Source organism: Spea bombifrons, chromosome 13 (genome assembly GCF_027358695.1).
Source record: "Spea bombifrons isolate aSpeBom1 chromosome 13, aSpeBom1.2.pri, whole genome shotgun sequence".
NCBI classification, from domain to species: domain Eukaryota; kingdom Metazoa; phylum Chordata; class Amphibia; order Anura; family Pelobatidae; genus Spea; species Spea bombifrons.
In genome coordinates, this window is record NC_071099.1 from 1,773,509 (window position 1) to 1,791,692 (window position 18,184).

The 18,184-nt window shown below is 38.3% G+C and overlaps 1 protein-coding gene across 1 annotated transcript; it reads right to left on the minus strand.

Moving 5' to 3' along the window:
- Positions 1–1,505: 1,505 nt before the first annotated feature.
- Positions 1,506–16,570, minus strand: LOC128471757 (protein-glutamine gamma-glutamyltransferase E-like). Its single transcript, XM_053453735.1, has 13 exons — positions 16,564–16,570; positions 14,152–14,292; positions 12,987–13,229; positions 12,219–12,337; positions 11,582–11,710; positions 11,318–11,495; positions 9,806–9,941; positions 9,020–9,123; positions 8,109–8,351; positions 6,934–7,662; positions 5,248–5,405; positions 3,537–3,670; positions 1,506–1,653 (listed from the first exon to the last, which is right to left on the minus strand). The coding sequence occupies exons 1-13, from the start codon at positions 16,568–16,570 to the stop codon at positions 1,506–1,508; spliced, it is 2,469 nt and encodes an 822-aa protein (XP_053309710.1).
- Between the last annotated feature and the right edge of the window lie 1,614 nt (positions 16,571–18,184).

The following is an 18,184-nucleotide window of genomic DNA, read 5'->3' on the forward strand; positions in this document are numbered from 1 at the left end:
AAGATTAATAGTTTAAATAAATAAATAAATAATAATGACATATATGCTTATTCAATTTCTTTTTAATATTTAGAATTATTAAGTTAGGGCACACTCTAGAAGAAGTTATTGCAATAGATATGAAAAGGCATGGTGCGGTGTTCCCTCGAGATGTCAATGTGTACAATAGTGATTAACCCCAAAGAGTGGGACAGGAATTGTAGGAAAAAGGGTTATTAGACCCTGAATGCCTTAAATCATACATCTTAAAGACATCTCGCCACACAGACAATATACGGAATGGCATCATTCACATAGAACCTGTTATGGACATAGCAAATTTACCTATAATGAATGTAATTAGCCATTTATACAAAGTATGTTTTAAAACTGTGGTTTATACAATTTTTGCCTGCACAATCAACAATTTTAAACCCTACAAAAATGTTCCTCTGTTTTGGCTCCTATGTATGTACGTTTTTATTCTTTTATCTTTAACAGATGTACTTTACAGTTTACAGCATAAAAAATGGAAGGTACAATAATGATACCCGGGAGCTCTCTGCGTTTGACCTGGAGTCTCTGGGTGGAACACTGCTTCCTCAGGTCTCTGGGTCACTTCTCTCTTTCTCCAGGCCGTGGGGGGAGGGGGTTCATTTCCCACTCACCTTCTCTCTTACTCAAGACCGTTTGGGGATAACCCTGCCCGATGCATGGAGAAAGAGCTGTGGGTAGCCTGCCCTGGGAAGTTCCCAGGTATAATAATGAGTGCAGTTCTGTAATCTGCATTATGATTACGGTATAGCATATATGAATACATTAGGATATAAGAAATCTCTGCCCCGTAGGGCTTTCACCTTCATATCTTCAGTAGCTTCTTTCTTAAAAGGACACTGTTGTACAAGCAAGAGTCCAAAGCAGACTATTCTATGAACCTCCAAACTGAATCTATATACTACAACGGGCAAAGGACTGTATAATTTATCATTAAACAGTGCTAGAAAAATACATTAATGTCCTACCTACCTTGCAGCATGCAGGCACTACATGGAGATTGTAACCTGCTCATGAGCAGAGAGGACCTCAACGTGGAGCCTGATGCAGCGCAACATAAAGGTGGGGTCAAAAAATGTTACATGGATCCATTACTTTGTAATTAGGGATATCATAGAGGAGGCTTTTGTTGACTCTTTTGAACCCCTTTAACGCCACATAGTGCTTCAGTGCTCAACATAAATTTCAAAGACATGATATCTACCTATAAGCAGGACTTTCAGGCATAGTATATTCTAAAAAAAAACTAAAAATATCGATTCACACTTACAACAGACATGAGATTCAATCAGAGAACATCAATGAAATAAATACATTTTTAGACAGCAATACTCTGACTCATTACCAGGTGTTTATCGTACAAGAACAGATAATACCCGATGTCTGTCACACCTTAGTCACATCATAAATCTTCACATGCTTTATAAATAATTACCGTCATAGACTTTACCTCACTGTTACTTTATATATTGTTAAAAGGACACTACTTCCAGCTGCTTGTATCCTTTAATTGAAAAGTATTTACATTTGAAATTCACTATAAGTTGTCTTATGCCGGTCCTGTAAGGTGTTAGCTCCACCTTGAACCTTATTTTCTCTTTAGGTTTGAGGAAAGGCACCCTGCGTGAAAAAAATGTCAAAACATCAGTCAACGAACAGTGACGGTTCAATATTCTGAAACAGCACTTGACAATGTCTGGCACTCCTACTGCTGTGAACTACTAGTTTCCCGATCAGTTTCTAGTTATGAAAAACAGAAATGAACAGGAAAAGAGTTCACTATCCATAAGTAAAATATATCCTTTATTTAACCCCTTAAGGACAATGGGCTGTCCTTAAACACATTCATTACAATGCACTGTGAGCCCATACATGTACATTGTCGTGAAGGGGTTAATTCATGAAAATATAGCCTTTGGCATTCAATCCTGCCAGACTGGGTCCTGAAGCTCCTATCATACATTGTAATGTATTGCAGCTGAGTAGCTGCTACAAAGTTACTGTTAAAAATGAATAGCACAGCAGCTGATTCTAAAAAATATGGAGCTATGCTTCCATTCAGCAGTTTCTGCCATTGTATGTGCATAGTGATAAAGGGGTGTGTGTGCCCCGAAACTTTAGTTATTCCGCCGCTTATGAAATGTTTTCTTTTCTTGGATTGATGTCTTATTGTGCACTCATTGAAGCAGGAGTGCTCTTGGACATAGCTGCATGGGACTTTCCATCTTTAAAATATACGATATGGAACTTTTGGACCCAGTCTGGCAGGACTGAGTATCTAAGGCTCTATTTTAATGAATTAAATAAAGGTTATATCATACTTATGGACAAAAGACCCTTTCCTTAGGAAGGATAGGGAGCTGCCTTGTACCTAAGGTTGTCCACATGAACCAGTAGCTCTGTGAGACAGAGAATGCTGCTAGTCAGTGACCACTTGGCAACTTCTCCATATGTGTAATGTCACCAGTGGAGTACCAGTGTCATAGCAGCCCTAGGCTTGCTTGCCTCACCTACCTTTACAACTGCAGCTACTAAGCAATGTGATATGTAATCAATATGTAATACATTAATCAGCCATAACATTATTGCCACCTTGCCCATATCGTGTAGGTCCTCCTTTTGCTGCCAAAACAAGTCTGACTTGTCAAGGCATGGACTCCACTAGACCTCTGAAGGTGTGCTGTGGTATCTGGCACCAAGACCTTTACGTTATGTAATTTGCAAGGTGGGGCCTCATGGAGGCATCCTGGTGCCATGTGTTCTCCATCTAAGCGTTGCACACACACCTGGCCATCCACGTGATGTAAAAGAAAAAAAACTTGATTCATCAGACCATGCCACCTTTTTCCATTGCTCTGTGGTTTAGTGCATATGCTCACATGCCCGTTATAGGTGCTTTCGGCAGTGGACAGGGGGTCAGCATGGGTACCCTGACTGGTCTGCGGCTACATAGCCCCATACGCAACCTTTCTATCAGATCCAGCACTAACTTTTTTCAGCAATTTCAGTAGCACGTCTGGTTTTGCGGATGCTCTGACCCAGTCATCAGCCATCACAATTCGGCACTTGTCAAAGTCCCTCAGATCCTTACACTTGTCCAATGTTCACTTGCTGCCTAATATATCCCACCCACTGACAGGTGCCATGATAACAAGATTATCAGAGTTATTAACTTCACCTGTCAGTAGTCATAATGCTATGGCTGATCGGTGTATATACACACATTTAAAAGAAAGTGGAATTTGTCCTTGAAATAAATATTGGCCGTTGTTCATAAAGTCTTGCTTCTCTAACAAACACCATTGCTTTTCATAGTAGGGGCAGTGGCATGTTACTTCTTCACTGTACACTTGAAATTAAATGCTTCTACAAGTCGAGCACTGAAAACCCACTTTCCCAGGCGGTTCACAGATGTCACATGATTAGGTTTTGAAAATTAACGGAATCCCGAAACTTCAAATTAGTTACACACTTGTCAGAACCAAACTTCTGCTCATACTCACACTGCTGAAAGTTGTCCATCTACCAGGCCGCTGCCTTCAACCACAAGGTAACAATCTTTAACTGCCACAGTTAGAGGATTTGTGAAACGGATCTCAAGTGTCATTGTCTGCTGGTGCACTGCTGCCCCAAGGACCTGTTAGAATTGAAGGAAAAAAGAAAAATTAATTAAGGTTAATGCAGAGGTTCTGTCTGCAAGGGTCAGATGCTGTCCTTGAATGAATGTGAACATTGTGACAAGGTCACACCTTAGGTGTCTCTTGTAGAGTAAGCAAACGCTCATCATAACTAGAATACTCCTTCTGCTTATTCATTTCCAATTTAAATCACATCTTTTTGACTAATGTGTGCCCATAATTGGTTCATATTTTAAGGCTAACTTACGCTTTGTGTACAAAACAAAAAAAGGTGGATTAAACGGTATTTGTGCACAAAGGTGTAAATGGTCAAAGTAGGACACAGTGGGTGTTGGAAACCTATAGTTTCCTCCATACTTTGCAAAAACAAATACATTGAGTTTGAGTATATTAACAAAAAAAGTATGTTTAGTTTGCATGGAATATAAGTTATTAGAGACACAATGACCTTTTTACCAACTCCATCAAGGTGACTATCAGGCCGGGGTTTGAATCCAACTGAGCTAACATACCGGCTATATGTACTTATTTTAAATACCATATATTGCCGACTAGATAATAAATCCACCAACTTGAGGTTCTGCAGTGTTTAACAGCAGGATACTGATCAGCCCCAATGGACACCCAAATATCTAATGATCTAGTAATTTATTCTACATAAGATTTAAATAAAAAACCCTCATACAACCAAATAAGCGAGAGGGTCTTGAGTTTATAAAAGCTGTAATGTTGAAATACTTTTCTCTTTATAGCCTATTTCGTTGGAGAGGCGTTTATACTTTTATAGCTCTAAATTCTACAAAATGACTCTGGGGACAAAACACAATCTCGTGAACTGGAATATAATAAGCTAAATATATTAATTGGCAGATAATTGCTAGACAGTGTGTGAAAAGGACAGCAATATGATTGAAAGTGAGTATCACATGGATGGGACTGCTGTAAAGCCATTCCCCCCTCTGATCACTGTAGTCCCTCTAGAGTCCTCTGTAGGCACATCTCTGGCTTCTTCCAGATCCATCCCTACCTACATCAAGAATGGCCAACAGTGACCACTCCAGCCATTGTTGCATTAGCTCTTCCAGGATTCTCATTAAACCAATGACTACCTAAAAACACTTAGTGAACTAAATAACCCACACCATAAACAGAAAATCCTCTTGCTGATGCTGACAACAACTCATGTATTTCACATACAACATGTGCTAAAGTTCTAATGAATGATCATAGGAATACCACCTAAAATGTAGTGCACTCTATAGGCGGCTGCAGGGATATACTCCTCTATATCTTTTTGGGAGTGTGTTAATAGACCGATAGGTGAGGGAAGAGCAGTGAGTGGCCTTCCTGGGTATGGGGCTCAGAGACCACCTTCTCTCATCTTGTACACCCTTGACCCTAACGCAAACTTTCATTATACTAGTGACCTACAAGATAAAAAGTAGTAACTTGTTACATTTTGCCCCATATTAAGAAATGCACAATAAATGCAACCAGGACTTGCTATTTTTGTGAATGAGTTCCAGAGCGAATACTGTATAGTTTAACTCAGTCTGAGATCTTACTGTAGCCTTACCTTAATGTAAATGGGTGGGTTTTCCAGAACTAGATCCTTTGTTATAAGAACTTTCTCACCAAAGGGTAATTCACACAGTGCCACCACCTGGATCATATTTCCATTATTTAAACACCCTTGGTAGTGGGAATATGGAATCTGCAGGGAGATATGTGCATCTGGGAAAACAAAGCATCTGACGTTAGTCCATAATATAAGTAAAATCCTAATAATCTATTACTGTAATATAATGTTTGGATTAGTGCTTCCAGTTAACATATATTCAAATACACTTCATTTAGTGCATCCTAGCGCATGGAGTTTATGAATGATGATGATGACGAAGAAGAAAGAAATACCACCATCTAGTGGATATTGTTTTGTATTTCAGTTTTGTTGTAGCTTTAAGATTATTTTAAAGAAACAACCACAAAATTAACCTGTGTTCCTGTTTCTTTAATCTAACCTAATACATAACAAGATTACCGCAAAAGTAACTTCGCTAATTCCTTTATTTATAGTATTTAACATGACTGGGCTTGGAAATGTACCGTATGAAGCCTGGGGCCCTAGGCTGCCACGTTGTTTTGTTTTCAATGGTTAATTAATTTACCAATTCTTCATTTTATGTAGCGTGTAAAGAAAGATACTATTGCACACACACTGTTCATATTGTATACAAATCAATCAAAGGAAGGCGGAATTCTATAACCTGAAACTCCAGCCATGTAACTTAGTCATAAACAACATTTGGCAGACCACATGGATAGTGAGCATTACCATACCTGGGTACTCTCCAGGTTTGACCCGGACATTGCCAGGTGAGCACTGCTTCTCCGGTTCAAGACCAGAATCCTCTGGGTCGCAGGGTCTTGACACGCCCCGCCCATTTTCTCTTTAAAAGATCACAGGACTGCCCCCCGACATCACAGGACCGGCCCCCGACATCAGCGGGAACTCCCATTAACGTCAACGGGACCACCTGCCGACATCAGTGGGCAGTCCTGGCCGCATCCCGCAAGGGAAGGCCCCGGGTAGCCGGAGCCCAGAAGCTCCCAGGTATGAGCATTACCCAGCAAGTTGTAAATGCGTCCTAGCTTTCCTTAAACTAGAGCCACCTGGTGGCTGTATGTGAAACTGCAGTTAATACACAAAAAGTCATTAACCTACACAAAATGTCAGTGGCCCAAAATCATCAAATCAGAGGATTGTCCCCATCTACAGTGACAATATTACCCATAATTATAATTATTCCATAATTATACATGTAGCAGGAGTAACAGTGATTTTATAATAAAAATGTAGCTATGTGAAAGGATAAAAACTGCTATTTTTTTTACTGACAGAAATATTTTTTACATATTACTGACAAGTACATATAAAGTGCTGCCCTGTATCATGTGGGATGTATAAACTCTCAGACGGGAATATGTTCCTCAATTATACATCTTAGGGCAAAACAGAACTTTAGTGCTGGGCAGAAATGACCGATGTGATCGCCCCCCCCCCATCTTTCTCCCAATGACAATCTGATAATAAGATCTTGAAATATTGCAGTTTTTATCCTTTCACATAGCTACATTTTTATCATAAAATCACCGTTACTCCCGCTACATGTATAATTATGGAAGCTATCAGCCATTTGAACGGTTATGTGCTAAAGACATCAATACTAACTGAAGAGTCAGAAAATTCTTTAGTCCTCACCTTGACTTGGACTTATAATCAATGACTTTTGATCAGTAAATATGTCGTTAACCCGTCTTCCTGTGTACAGAATGCAAGAGGCGCTCAGATTTACTTTCACGGGTCTGTGGTAGGGAGTAAGGTTCTTTAAAAAGAGAAGAAGGTTAATATCATCCCCAACAACTAGAGGGCTGAGAAGCTTAAACTTCCCAGAAATATCTGGACCCTCAAGGGGAGGTATGGTGGGTGTTACACGAAATCCATCTGTTGGTCTTGGAGGTAATGCACTTCCCTCACGTGATGGAGATACAGCATTTCTGCGAGGGGATGGAGATAGTACGCTTGGAGATGATGTGTTTCTTTCAGGCGTTGGAGGAAATACATTTCGTGTAGGTGAAGAAGGTAATGAATTTCTTGTAGGTGTCGGGGGGAACGCGTTTCTTGCAGGGGTTGAAGGCGATGCGTTTCTTGCAGGGGTTGAAGGCGACGCGTTTCTTGCAGGGGTTGAAGGCGACGCATTTCTTGCAGGGGTTGAAGGCGACGCGTTTCTTGCAGGGGTTGAAGGTTGTGTATATCCTAAAGGTGTTTCCGGTAAGTTAGGCCCTGCAGGTGATACAGGTCTCATGGGTGGCTCATTCCTAATTCTGTTATTCGTTGTATTGTGTCTGTTACCGATTTGCTCTGGCGGAGGCCTGTAATATCCCATATTTCTGCTGGCTTTCTCAAACACCTCCCTTTCTTCTGGAGAGCCTGTGTAGAAACGAAAAAGTACAGCATGTGATCTAGCAAATGTGCATTTTGCCGAGGTTATGACATTCAAAACAATGCTTTATGCTAGAGGCCATATTGAATGTATGAGCCTTAAAAATAAACAAACAGATGCGTAACAAGGGCCGAGTTTATTGCATCACTTGTCACTACTTTTTGCTCCCCTCTCCTACTCCAAAGACCAAAACAAATTAAGGCTTTGTGAATTGGATCTGGATGCAGCATTATGTAGAAAAACTGGTAGGACACAAAAATGGTCAGATTGTAGACCGTTGTTAGTCTGCTTCCACTTTGGATTCCTATAATAGTTTTTTAGGAACTTGTCTATTTTGTCTTTTAGGAATACTGCTTATCCCTGCATAAAAAAGTATTTAAGTCAACGTGAATGAAAGGGTTATGGGACATCACTGTTTTATGATAGACATTACCTTCTGGATATTTGTAATTATGTGTAACATCTATACGAGTATCGCTGCCCACAGCCTTGGTGCTGATGCATTGACCAACGTATTTGGTGTCACTATGTGCTTTCTCTTTGCTGCCATCCTTATGCAGAATCCAGGTAACCCGATCTGCATTCACTTCCGCAAACACAAACGGAGTATCGTACCCCAGATGAACGTCACCCTCCTTCACGGCGATGACAGAGGACGGACCACAGCGATAGATTCCTGGAGACAGAAAAAATAAATCCTCTTCTAACACACGTAGGCCTATTCACAAATAGCAATACGATTCCCATGCACTAACATGCTTTTGAAAGCATGGAAGGCCAAGGGCCAGTTAGTTCTTCAGTTAATTTTACGCATGTTTAACTATAATTTAGTTATAGCGATATCAGAGAATGTAGTAGAAACACAAATTTGTGTCTGGTGGAACCATATCACCCTACCCTACGAGTTCGCTGCATTTATTATATAGCTGTGGAAACCACTTAGTTTGTGTGGGGGGGGGGGGGTTCCAAGCAATCCAATTCACATTTATTTGAGGGGCTTTTCACTTAAAACACTTTGAACAATAAATGCAGATGCATAAAAGAACTCGGTGGAAATGTGAGATTTTTTCCCCTATATGCACAATTTTGCCCTCACTTGAATTAGTATGGTTTCCACCTTAATAGACATAAGACCATGGTTTACTATAATTACATATTATTTTGTTGTCTTTTGTAATAATATTTGTGTTATGTTTATTGTAATTCTTGTTTTCTTATCCCTCGGGCTTCCTATAATCCTGACCAACATATATAATAATAATTTAACTTTGGAATAAGATCTATTCGGGGATATTTTTCTATCATATGATTTTCAAACTACATCCCATTATCCCAGTATATCACCTTGGCTTTGCTCTTGAGGAGTTGAATCCAGAACCTGCCAGCCACTGTAGAAATAACCAAGGTCTCTACGCATAAACCAGGACTCGTTCCAGACATGGAAGTTCCTGTATGAAACAGTAACATTTAAGGAATTATGTAATATGGAACTGAATGTTGTTATAATGTATACACACATACAGGCATACTCATTCATGCTCACACACTTTTACATTAATGCTCACATACTTACACATTCACACACAAGGATTTACACAAACATTCATGCTCACCCACACACTTACACATAGACATTCTTGCTAACACATACTACCTCTCACACACACTTACACATGCACACTTACACATACACTCCCTCTCTAACACACATATGTACATACTCACCCTTACCTTACCTGCCGCCACCGCTGTCTTTCTGACTGCTCGCACAGCCTTGTTTTACCGCAAGGTCATGTGACATCACTGCTTTCCAGCTTCTCATTGCCCATCCAAAGTTCTTCACAAGACTTTTGGACTGGCCAAGGGGACTGGCATTTACTTATAAAACTAATTAGCCGAATAGGCGCAACATCACTTTAAAACAGTTGTCTAGATAGGTGGGATTTTACCGTTATGCTTAAATAACATAGAAACCATTTCTAAAACTTCAATAAAAAAACATTTCATATGAATGCATGCCCATTTATGTAGGGATTTTTTAAACTTTTTATATTTTATTCAAACTGATACTTAGTTGGCTAGCTTTTATCATGTTTACCAAATGAGCACAAACTTAAGGTAGAAGCATACCATATGCTGTCATCTGACGTCTCCAGAAATTTTCCTTCTGCATCATAGTGCAGATCCACATTCATGTTTGCGTCCGTGTTGTGGGCGGAGTTGAAATTTGTGATGACCCTGGTTGGAATGCCCAGACATCTGAGCGCTAATAAAACAATCACATGGAGACAGATAATTAGAATGTGATCATCTCAGAAAGGGATGGAAGGAATTAACATATCATATCCTTAATAGAAATGAATACATTACATATCCTGGCAAAAGAACACAGTAATTTGTCATGTGTGCTCGCTGATGTTAATGATATATTTTCCTCTGATTTATGGCTTATTAAATGGTTTTCCCTGTTCCTTTGAAATGGTCGCAAAAAAAGCAGTTATATTTCTAGTTTAGATGTCCGAATACTTATTGTACTCGAATAAGCATAGTAGTGACGGTAGTAATTCTTCAGGAATTTAGATCATTAAAGTTCTGATCTGACATATCGGTACTGTGATCAAAAAGATATGCGGTGACTTCTGAGCCAAACAATGCGGACCTTGCTGCTTACAGCATGTGCCCTGAGTGATGGGGCACACTACGCTGGAACATGGGGCATTGTGTCATTGTATGACAACATGCAAAAAACAAATCTGGTTTATGTTACGAAAATCTCTGGTGGCTTTCTTATATCAAACAAACAATTCCTATGTGCTGGACTCGCGTGACTTTCCTTAATTCTTGAAGAGGTGTGAAGTAAGCAGACAGAACAGCTCCTGGGTAAATATGCACCACTGTTGCAGTGAAGCAAAATGTATTTGTTTAAAAAAATGTGTTTTAGAAGCCGTTAAAAACAAAAATATCCATAAACATAATATGCTGACATGAATATTTTTAAGAAAAGCTTGCGAAATATATAAGTGACCTAATTAGCTGTTAATTGATGAGCACGCTCTCTATTTACTTGGTTAACAGACGAGGTATGCTTAAAATAACCGATTCCATTGCTAGACTATTGAGTAAAGTATCAAGCTTACGGCTAACACTTGGTTGCGCATAGTGGGATATCATTTACGAGGGCAAGTGGGGGCTCAGTATATAACCCAGCAATGACGACGGCCAATGGAGAAAAATAAATTTAACAGACTTTCACGGAATTTTGTTTCAGGTCCATAGGATGAGTTGTTGATTTCACGACCTGTGTTGGCCAGGCCCAAAGAAGGTAATAATATCGATAGGTTGACATCAGAGCCAGGCTTGGATCCTCCTACATTCTTGAAACTACCTTCTATACTTAAATTTCGTTTATTTGAATCTGATGTTGTAGTAGCTTTCACAATTATTGTACAATGTTCATGGATGAAACACTACTTGTATGCAAGTTATTCCACCAAAGACATATTTGTTTATAGTTATTGTCTTTTGAAGGTTCCTTGAGACTCATCATGTGAGGTGTACCTGGTCTTGGGTCAAACCATTTACAGAAGGGCGTTTTAGCTTATTTCATTTGATGGCATTCTATTTTATTGATGTGAAACATACCTGTGCACATAACAGCAGCAAAGACCCAGCACTGGCCATATTTTACCGGCTTATATTCATCACGCTGCCAGGTCCAAAGAATCTCAACACTTCCATTCCAATGATTTGGGTCTACGCCATCCGAGAAGTCTTTTTCCCACTTTCCCTCCAGTACTCCATAATCTTCATTGCTATTGATCTATTTATTAGAGAGGTTAATACATGAACTGCCTTTAACAAAAAAAAAACATTCATTACTCCACTGTGCAGAACATGTTTTCTTACCATAGCACTGATAACTCTCCCCACATATATAGGACTGTTTCTTTGGGAGCAATCGGTTGCTGGATCTGCCTGGTAGTTTAAGCTTCTGTCCAGAATGTCCATACAGATACTCAGAATGTTTCTTTCAAACTGGTTAATACAAGAGACATGAGTGTATTTTTTTTTACTAACTGTCTTATGGTTTTAACATTTTCCAGATCGGTTACAGTATTTAATTAACCAGGAAGGACATCTATAATTTTTGAAAGTATTTCTTTCTTCATCAGACTTGATAAAAATAGGTTATATTTAGCTAATTTTAAATATAAGTAGCTCTTCATTTGCTTTTTTAAATGAATTCCTTACTAAGAGGCATGAACTCAGGTATACCATTTTAAGTCACCTAGGAAGAATGCATCAAATAATAGAGGAGCAAACCTGAAAAGGTCAGGGAAACTTGGATGGAATGAGCTGTGCTTGAAAGATATGCCAATGGTCAGGTACCTTATTTCATGAGATTTTCCCACTTTCACAGTAGTCTCATCCCTTCTTCGGGCTAGTCTTATCATTCTCCCTAAATCTAACGTCAGCAATAGCTTAGTGTACACCTTACCTTGTATTTGAATTAAATGTCAGCTCAACAAATGGCTTCACTTACTTGGCCATAATTCCATCCTAGAGGAACTACATGTTTCTCATTTCCCATGAAAATGATACCATGATCATTTAGCACATACTCCTGCCGCTCATCTTCATTGGCCATATATACATCATCATCTATGGGGGGAAAAAAATATAGTGTTTTCAAGGTATGCCATCATGTGTGTGATGTAATTGTTTTCTTAATTCTACCTGTATTTCTAGCATCAGGCACCTGTAATCTAGTAATTAAGTACAATGCTTTCCCTGTCCTATAAAACCAATAACAGTAATGCAAAGAACAATAGCCCGGGCCATGTTAAAAAAACAAACAAAAAACTTTGGGCAGGGTGGAACTGTAAGATAAGTTATTACAACATGCGCATATCAATGTAAATAAATACCTCTAGGGAAGTGGCTAGACTAGTGTAATGGGTCTATTTAGAGCATTTGATATATTATATGGTTTATATCCTTAGTTATGTTTATGCTGTCACTTTATTGATCACTGATTCGTGGCCTTAACTTCAGAATAGGAACCCTGAATTTATATTATATTTTTTTTTATTTAGAATTTAAGATTTTCAAAAACTTTATATTTTTTATATTATATTATTATTTATATATACAATTTTATATTATATTATTTATATTTTTATATAATATTGTGACCTCATTTCACCTATAATATATTCACAACATGCCAAATAATACCTGGTTTGTAAATCAACCCCTAAACGGGGTATCTCAGTTTTTGTCCATTCAAAAGTAAGGAAAGTAGAGTTACCTAGGCACCAGGGATTAAAAAGCAGGATAAATTGCCCAAGCGAGTATGTGGATATTTCTCCCATGATAGCGATGCTAACAGAGAGGCGGTATCTCCCTATGATTGCATTCGCTGGGCTGCACATAATAACTTGTAGAGAATTTCCAGGGCTAGATTCTAGCACAGCACTCCACAACCCACTGGTCCATGAATTAGACAAGGCAAACTGCGCTGTAGTGTTATGGGCTTGTGCATCCGGTGGACCTTTAGAGAAAAAAAACAGATCACAGAAGAATTATAAACCCCCTTTGTATAGACACTGTGCAAGTTCAGTTTATTTAGATTTTACAGAATTAACATACAATTAAACATTTTTGGTTGATAAAATCTTTTAAAATAAATTATAAAGTATTTGCCCTGCGAAATTGCCCTGTAGAAATTTTGCAAAGACTCATATTTAGGCTGTAATAAAAAAAATAAAGGGTCAATCTCTAACATTTAATTAGCGGAAATAAGCAGTATTAACTTATATGGTAGTATGACACTTCAGTATAAAAAGGTTAGGGTTGTATAGAGCACAGTTGCAGCCCGCTGGTTGAACCTCTCACTTTAGCTACCATGTAGTAGTGCCAAAATGACTACATACGGCTTTATTATTCTTGCTATAGTGAGTCTTCTAGACTAACCACCATGTAGGTATGATAAGCAGCAATCAACTAGGGGGTCAGAGGTTTAGTTGTAATTTAAACAGGCGTGGGATATGCATAAAGCTATTCTGAAGACGAGGACCGAGTAAGGTCTGAGTCTCTACATCAGGACAGATGGGCAGACTAGATGGGCCGAATAGCTCTTATCTACCATCAAATGTTTCTATTAAGAAGAAGACCCTGTAGATCAAGTGATATATCTTTGTTTACAATTAACTTTTTGTAATTGGCATTGTGCTCCTCACTTTACATAAGATACCTTTTGCTTAGTGCCACTGAAAACCGAACAATAACCTGCTTGATACAATAACCAATGTCGTCTTAATGTTAATGCCCAGTGCAAACGGGAATCAGAGCATTCTGTATAAATATTAGAGGTGAAATTCCAGGAAGAAGGTTGTAGGTGTCCCACTTGACGCTGCGTATGGGTGGCCCTGTAAAACACTTACTGTATTTTTACATGATTTAGTTATGATTACCGGTTTGTGCAGTAAACACAATGCTCTGCCAATCATTCAGAGGTTTGCTAAATTCCAGCGTTATCCGGAAGGACTGTCCTCTTCTCAGTATTAGCTCAGAGCTGTTATACATGTCCGTGTGGTGTGCCTTCTGGTTGGATTCTAAGTAAACAGAACACAATCAAAAGGGTCAAGTTAATTATTTAGAAAATACTGTGTATCCATAACATCCCCGGTGGGCCGCTGCCCGACATCACTCCATATGCGCTAAATCTGCTACTCCAGCTGCATATCAGGTGCTGAAGTGTGCAGCCACACTCACATGAGCATTGAAACATAATGTATGGCCTCTATCGGTCACACTGTTGACACTTAAAGTGCCTCCCAACTTTATTATCTTTCCTAGTCTCACTCCTGCTGTTGGTAGTTCCCATAATAACTTCTTAATCCTCTTTCATTCTATAAGTTTGTCTATATAATTTCTTCAATCAATGCTTACACAGTTGTGTGTCTAGACCACTTGACATATTTGTAACCTTTTGCGTAATATACGCCTACCTCATTCTATATTGTAACTTCCTTTGAGGAGGGACTTGGAGGGTCCACCTTTGCTTCTGTAAGTCTCACATGATAATTGTTATGTTTTGTTTGACCTTAGTGCATTATTGCTGAACATGAGGGCCCCATATAAATTAATAATAAGAAAAAAGATGGATACATTTTATAAAATTATATTTGTGGGAAACGCTCCATAATAATACAGTTATGTGCGCTTTCCAATACAGGGATGGTCTTACTTAATTCAAAGGATTTATGTCAAGGTGGTATCACTAATGACTAAGCCTAATGTCACAGCGTCTTAAGCGCCAACATCCAAGACATTTCTTCCTTTTATCTTTATGAAAAATGACAGCTCCTTAATTCCCTTTGAACTCTCGGTGTGATGGACATAATTCGCTAAGAGTATTTGTGTCTGAGTCTTCTAACAATCTTTAATGCACATAATGACATTGTTACAGCGGACAGTCCTTAGCAATAATTCATAGCGTCATTGTTTAGGCTTTACGCTCATAGATTCCTCGCTCAGTGCATGTTTCCTCATGGCCAGTTGTCATGAATGTTGCTGCTCATCACTTCAAAATGTCATAGCGATGAGAGTGAAGTCATCCAGACACGTTGAGCACATGGCATAGTAACACGCCCAAAATTATTGATTTAAACAGAAAGTATGACCAAAGAAATCACGTATAAATTCAATGAATCAGCGTGATTTGAAAAAAAATACACAATTACAGCTCAGAGTGCACAAGCTAAAACAATTAGAGAGATTAGATTATGTACTGTAAACCGAGCAGGGTGATCCTGACAGTTTTATCCATGTGCCTTGAAGATCCTGAGAGTGTTTTAAAAAAATTGAAAGCCCAGTTTTGGAGAGGGATGAGAAAATATCTTGTAGGTTTTGGTGACACCAAGGGGATGCTAATTTAACATGAACAGGTGCCCATTGGGCAGATTGAGTTGGTGGTAATATTTCAAAATATTAACCAATCAAATAGCAGGTAACCGCTTGGGTGCCTCTCTCGAATGCAAATTGTTAACCACGATTTGTTAAAAAGTACCGCCAGCATTAGTGTATTGTGTGCTATATAGTCAATTGTATATCTATATAGTCCCACAATGTGGAATATACTATGAGCAAGTGCAAGATATATAACCAGCAATTTATGAAGCTACACATTAACTTATGAATTATGAAGACGTCTTTCTTTCATTAGCAAACATCTTATAATTATCATGACTTTTGGACAGTGATTTAGCCGTGCAGTGTGACAACGAGTCAGCTACGATTTTGACTTTTGGCTTCTTTATTTGCATTCTGATAAACCATTTAATTAAAAATTCTAATTGTTAAATTTCCAAAGTTCTCACTAAAATGTATTATTTAGAACTCAAGTATTACGGAGAAATTAACATGAAATCAGGTATTTTTTGTTTGCTTGAAATGATCAAATTTACAGATTATAAAAAGGGATTTGTCCTTAACACAGGCCAAGTAAAATAAGCAAAAAAATAATGTAACCAGTGATAGACAGCATATAATATGACACAAATATACACAAAACATTGTTTCAATAGAATATATTATGTACGTCCCAAAAGAAAAAAAAGACAAAAATGTTCTATAGATCTACTTAAGGCAATATGAACCTAACAAACATTAAACAAATGTTATTTTTTAATATTAGCTATCCAATGTATAAAATAAATGAAAAGGTAGTAGCTGTTGCGTGTGACATTACACACATGGGTAAATGTACTATTTAGACATGTGTGTTTCATAAAATACGAATTACTGATTATACCGTCTAGAGCCAATACAGCTCTTGGGTTAGACAATTTACCATTATAAAGTTTATTAGAAGTTGGGCTTACCTTCCATGGTGGCTCAATGTTCCTTCTGCTAGATGTGCCTAGTTAGTACAGCTCTGACAAACTACTGCCTAGATGTGAATCAATCATTATTTGTATCAGCTTTGCTGCCCTTGCTATTAAAATTCCTGTGACGGAGTGTTTTATTAGATCGTTAATGGGAGATGCCTTAACGCTTACACTGAAAGTGTTCACTTCCTGGTTCATTCCTGAGAAGAAGCCCGGAAGGGCCAAAGGGAAGATTCCATATCTCAGGGTCAGATATCCCATCCGTCTGGCATGAATTCCAACGTCTTGTAAGGAAGGAGATGCATAACCAATGACTGGAACCAGTTTAAATATGAAGCATTGATTAATATAAATAGCTAGCCTTTTAACAAGCTCTTGAGAGACTTTCAACTCAATCCTACAAACGTGTCTGTCCTAGTTTTTTGTGTCCTAAGTCATTTTTACAACTTGTGACATGTTCTATAAGTTATGAGGTTTATATGAAGCTTAAGGGAGTTGTCATGCACAGGGTGCAGAAGGATAATAGTAAAGTCTCTTTGGTAAAGTTTATTCAAAGCTATAGGATGACTGCACTAGGATTTTAAAAACCATTAGTTACTCAACCATCCTCTTAGGAATGCTTAGTTTCATTTTTCAGGCGGTTCTTTGGGTAAATATAGAGAAGGTTCATGCTTGTGATTATTGGGGTTATTCATGGTATGTTGAGTTTAACAAATCCCACTAATTTAGATATCCATTAAAATGTTGAATCATTAATGAAGTTAGAGGCGAGTTGAATTTGAATGGAACGGTATTCTAAAATTAGCCATTTCATACACGGTGGGAGGAAGGGATGAGCACCACCACCATTCGGTGGATTATCCTTTCCACTCCTGAAATAGAAAATGGAATAAGCAACAGAGAACCCCCTGCATGCTCAGTGAGTTAACACCAAGCACAAAAGGGTGGATAGAAAGTGAGACACCCATAGGACTTAACCGGATAGCCGCCCTTTTTGTATAAAATGTTTATTTTTTTTTTGTTTTATAAGCAGGTTCATATCCAACTGAGCTGAAAATATTTCTAGTTGGACACACTTTTGGTGAACAAACAAGTTGCTGTTTGAGATGTACCTAAATATGTCTAATTATTTAGTGTGACTGCCATCAAGTATACATCGCCAACCATGGGTTCAGTATAAATCCAACAATTGCAACAAAGCATAGGTGTGACACCAAAATCGCTGGATTGTTTGTAAAAATAAAACCACAAAGTGAATTGTGAACTGATCCAGATTAATTTCATCTGGTTGACACTTTGTGCAAAAGAAGTGGATTTTCATAACACAATTAAAATGCTCAACATCGGTGGTAGTTATGTCATTATGACTGACAATGTTGGACTTGTCTAAGCCATATCATTTAAGAAGTTCCTATTACTTATGTTCCCATTACCTATGGCAGAAACATCACAACATATGCATGAAACACATGCTTTTTCACAGCTTCTCATTCTGCCAATGTATACAGACCAGCTTTACATACAGATACAATTACTGTTTATGTTTGAAAGCTGCCCATCATTCACATGTGGGAATGTAACGAGCTGTTTCATGGAAAACAAGGACATTTCTAGC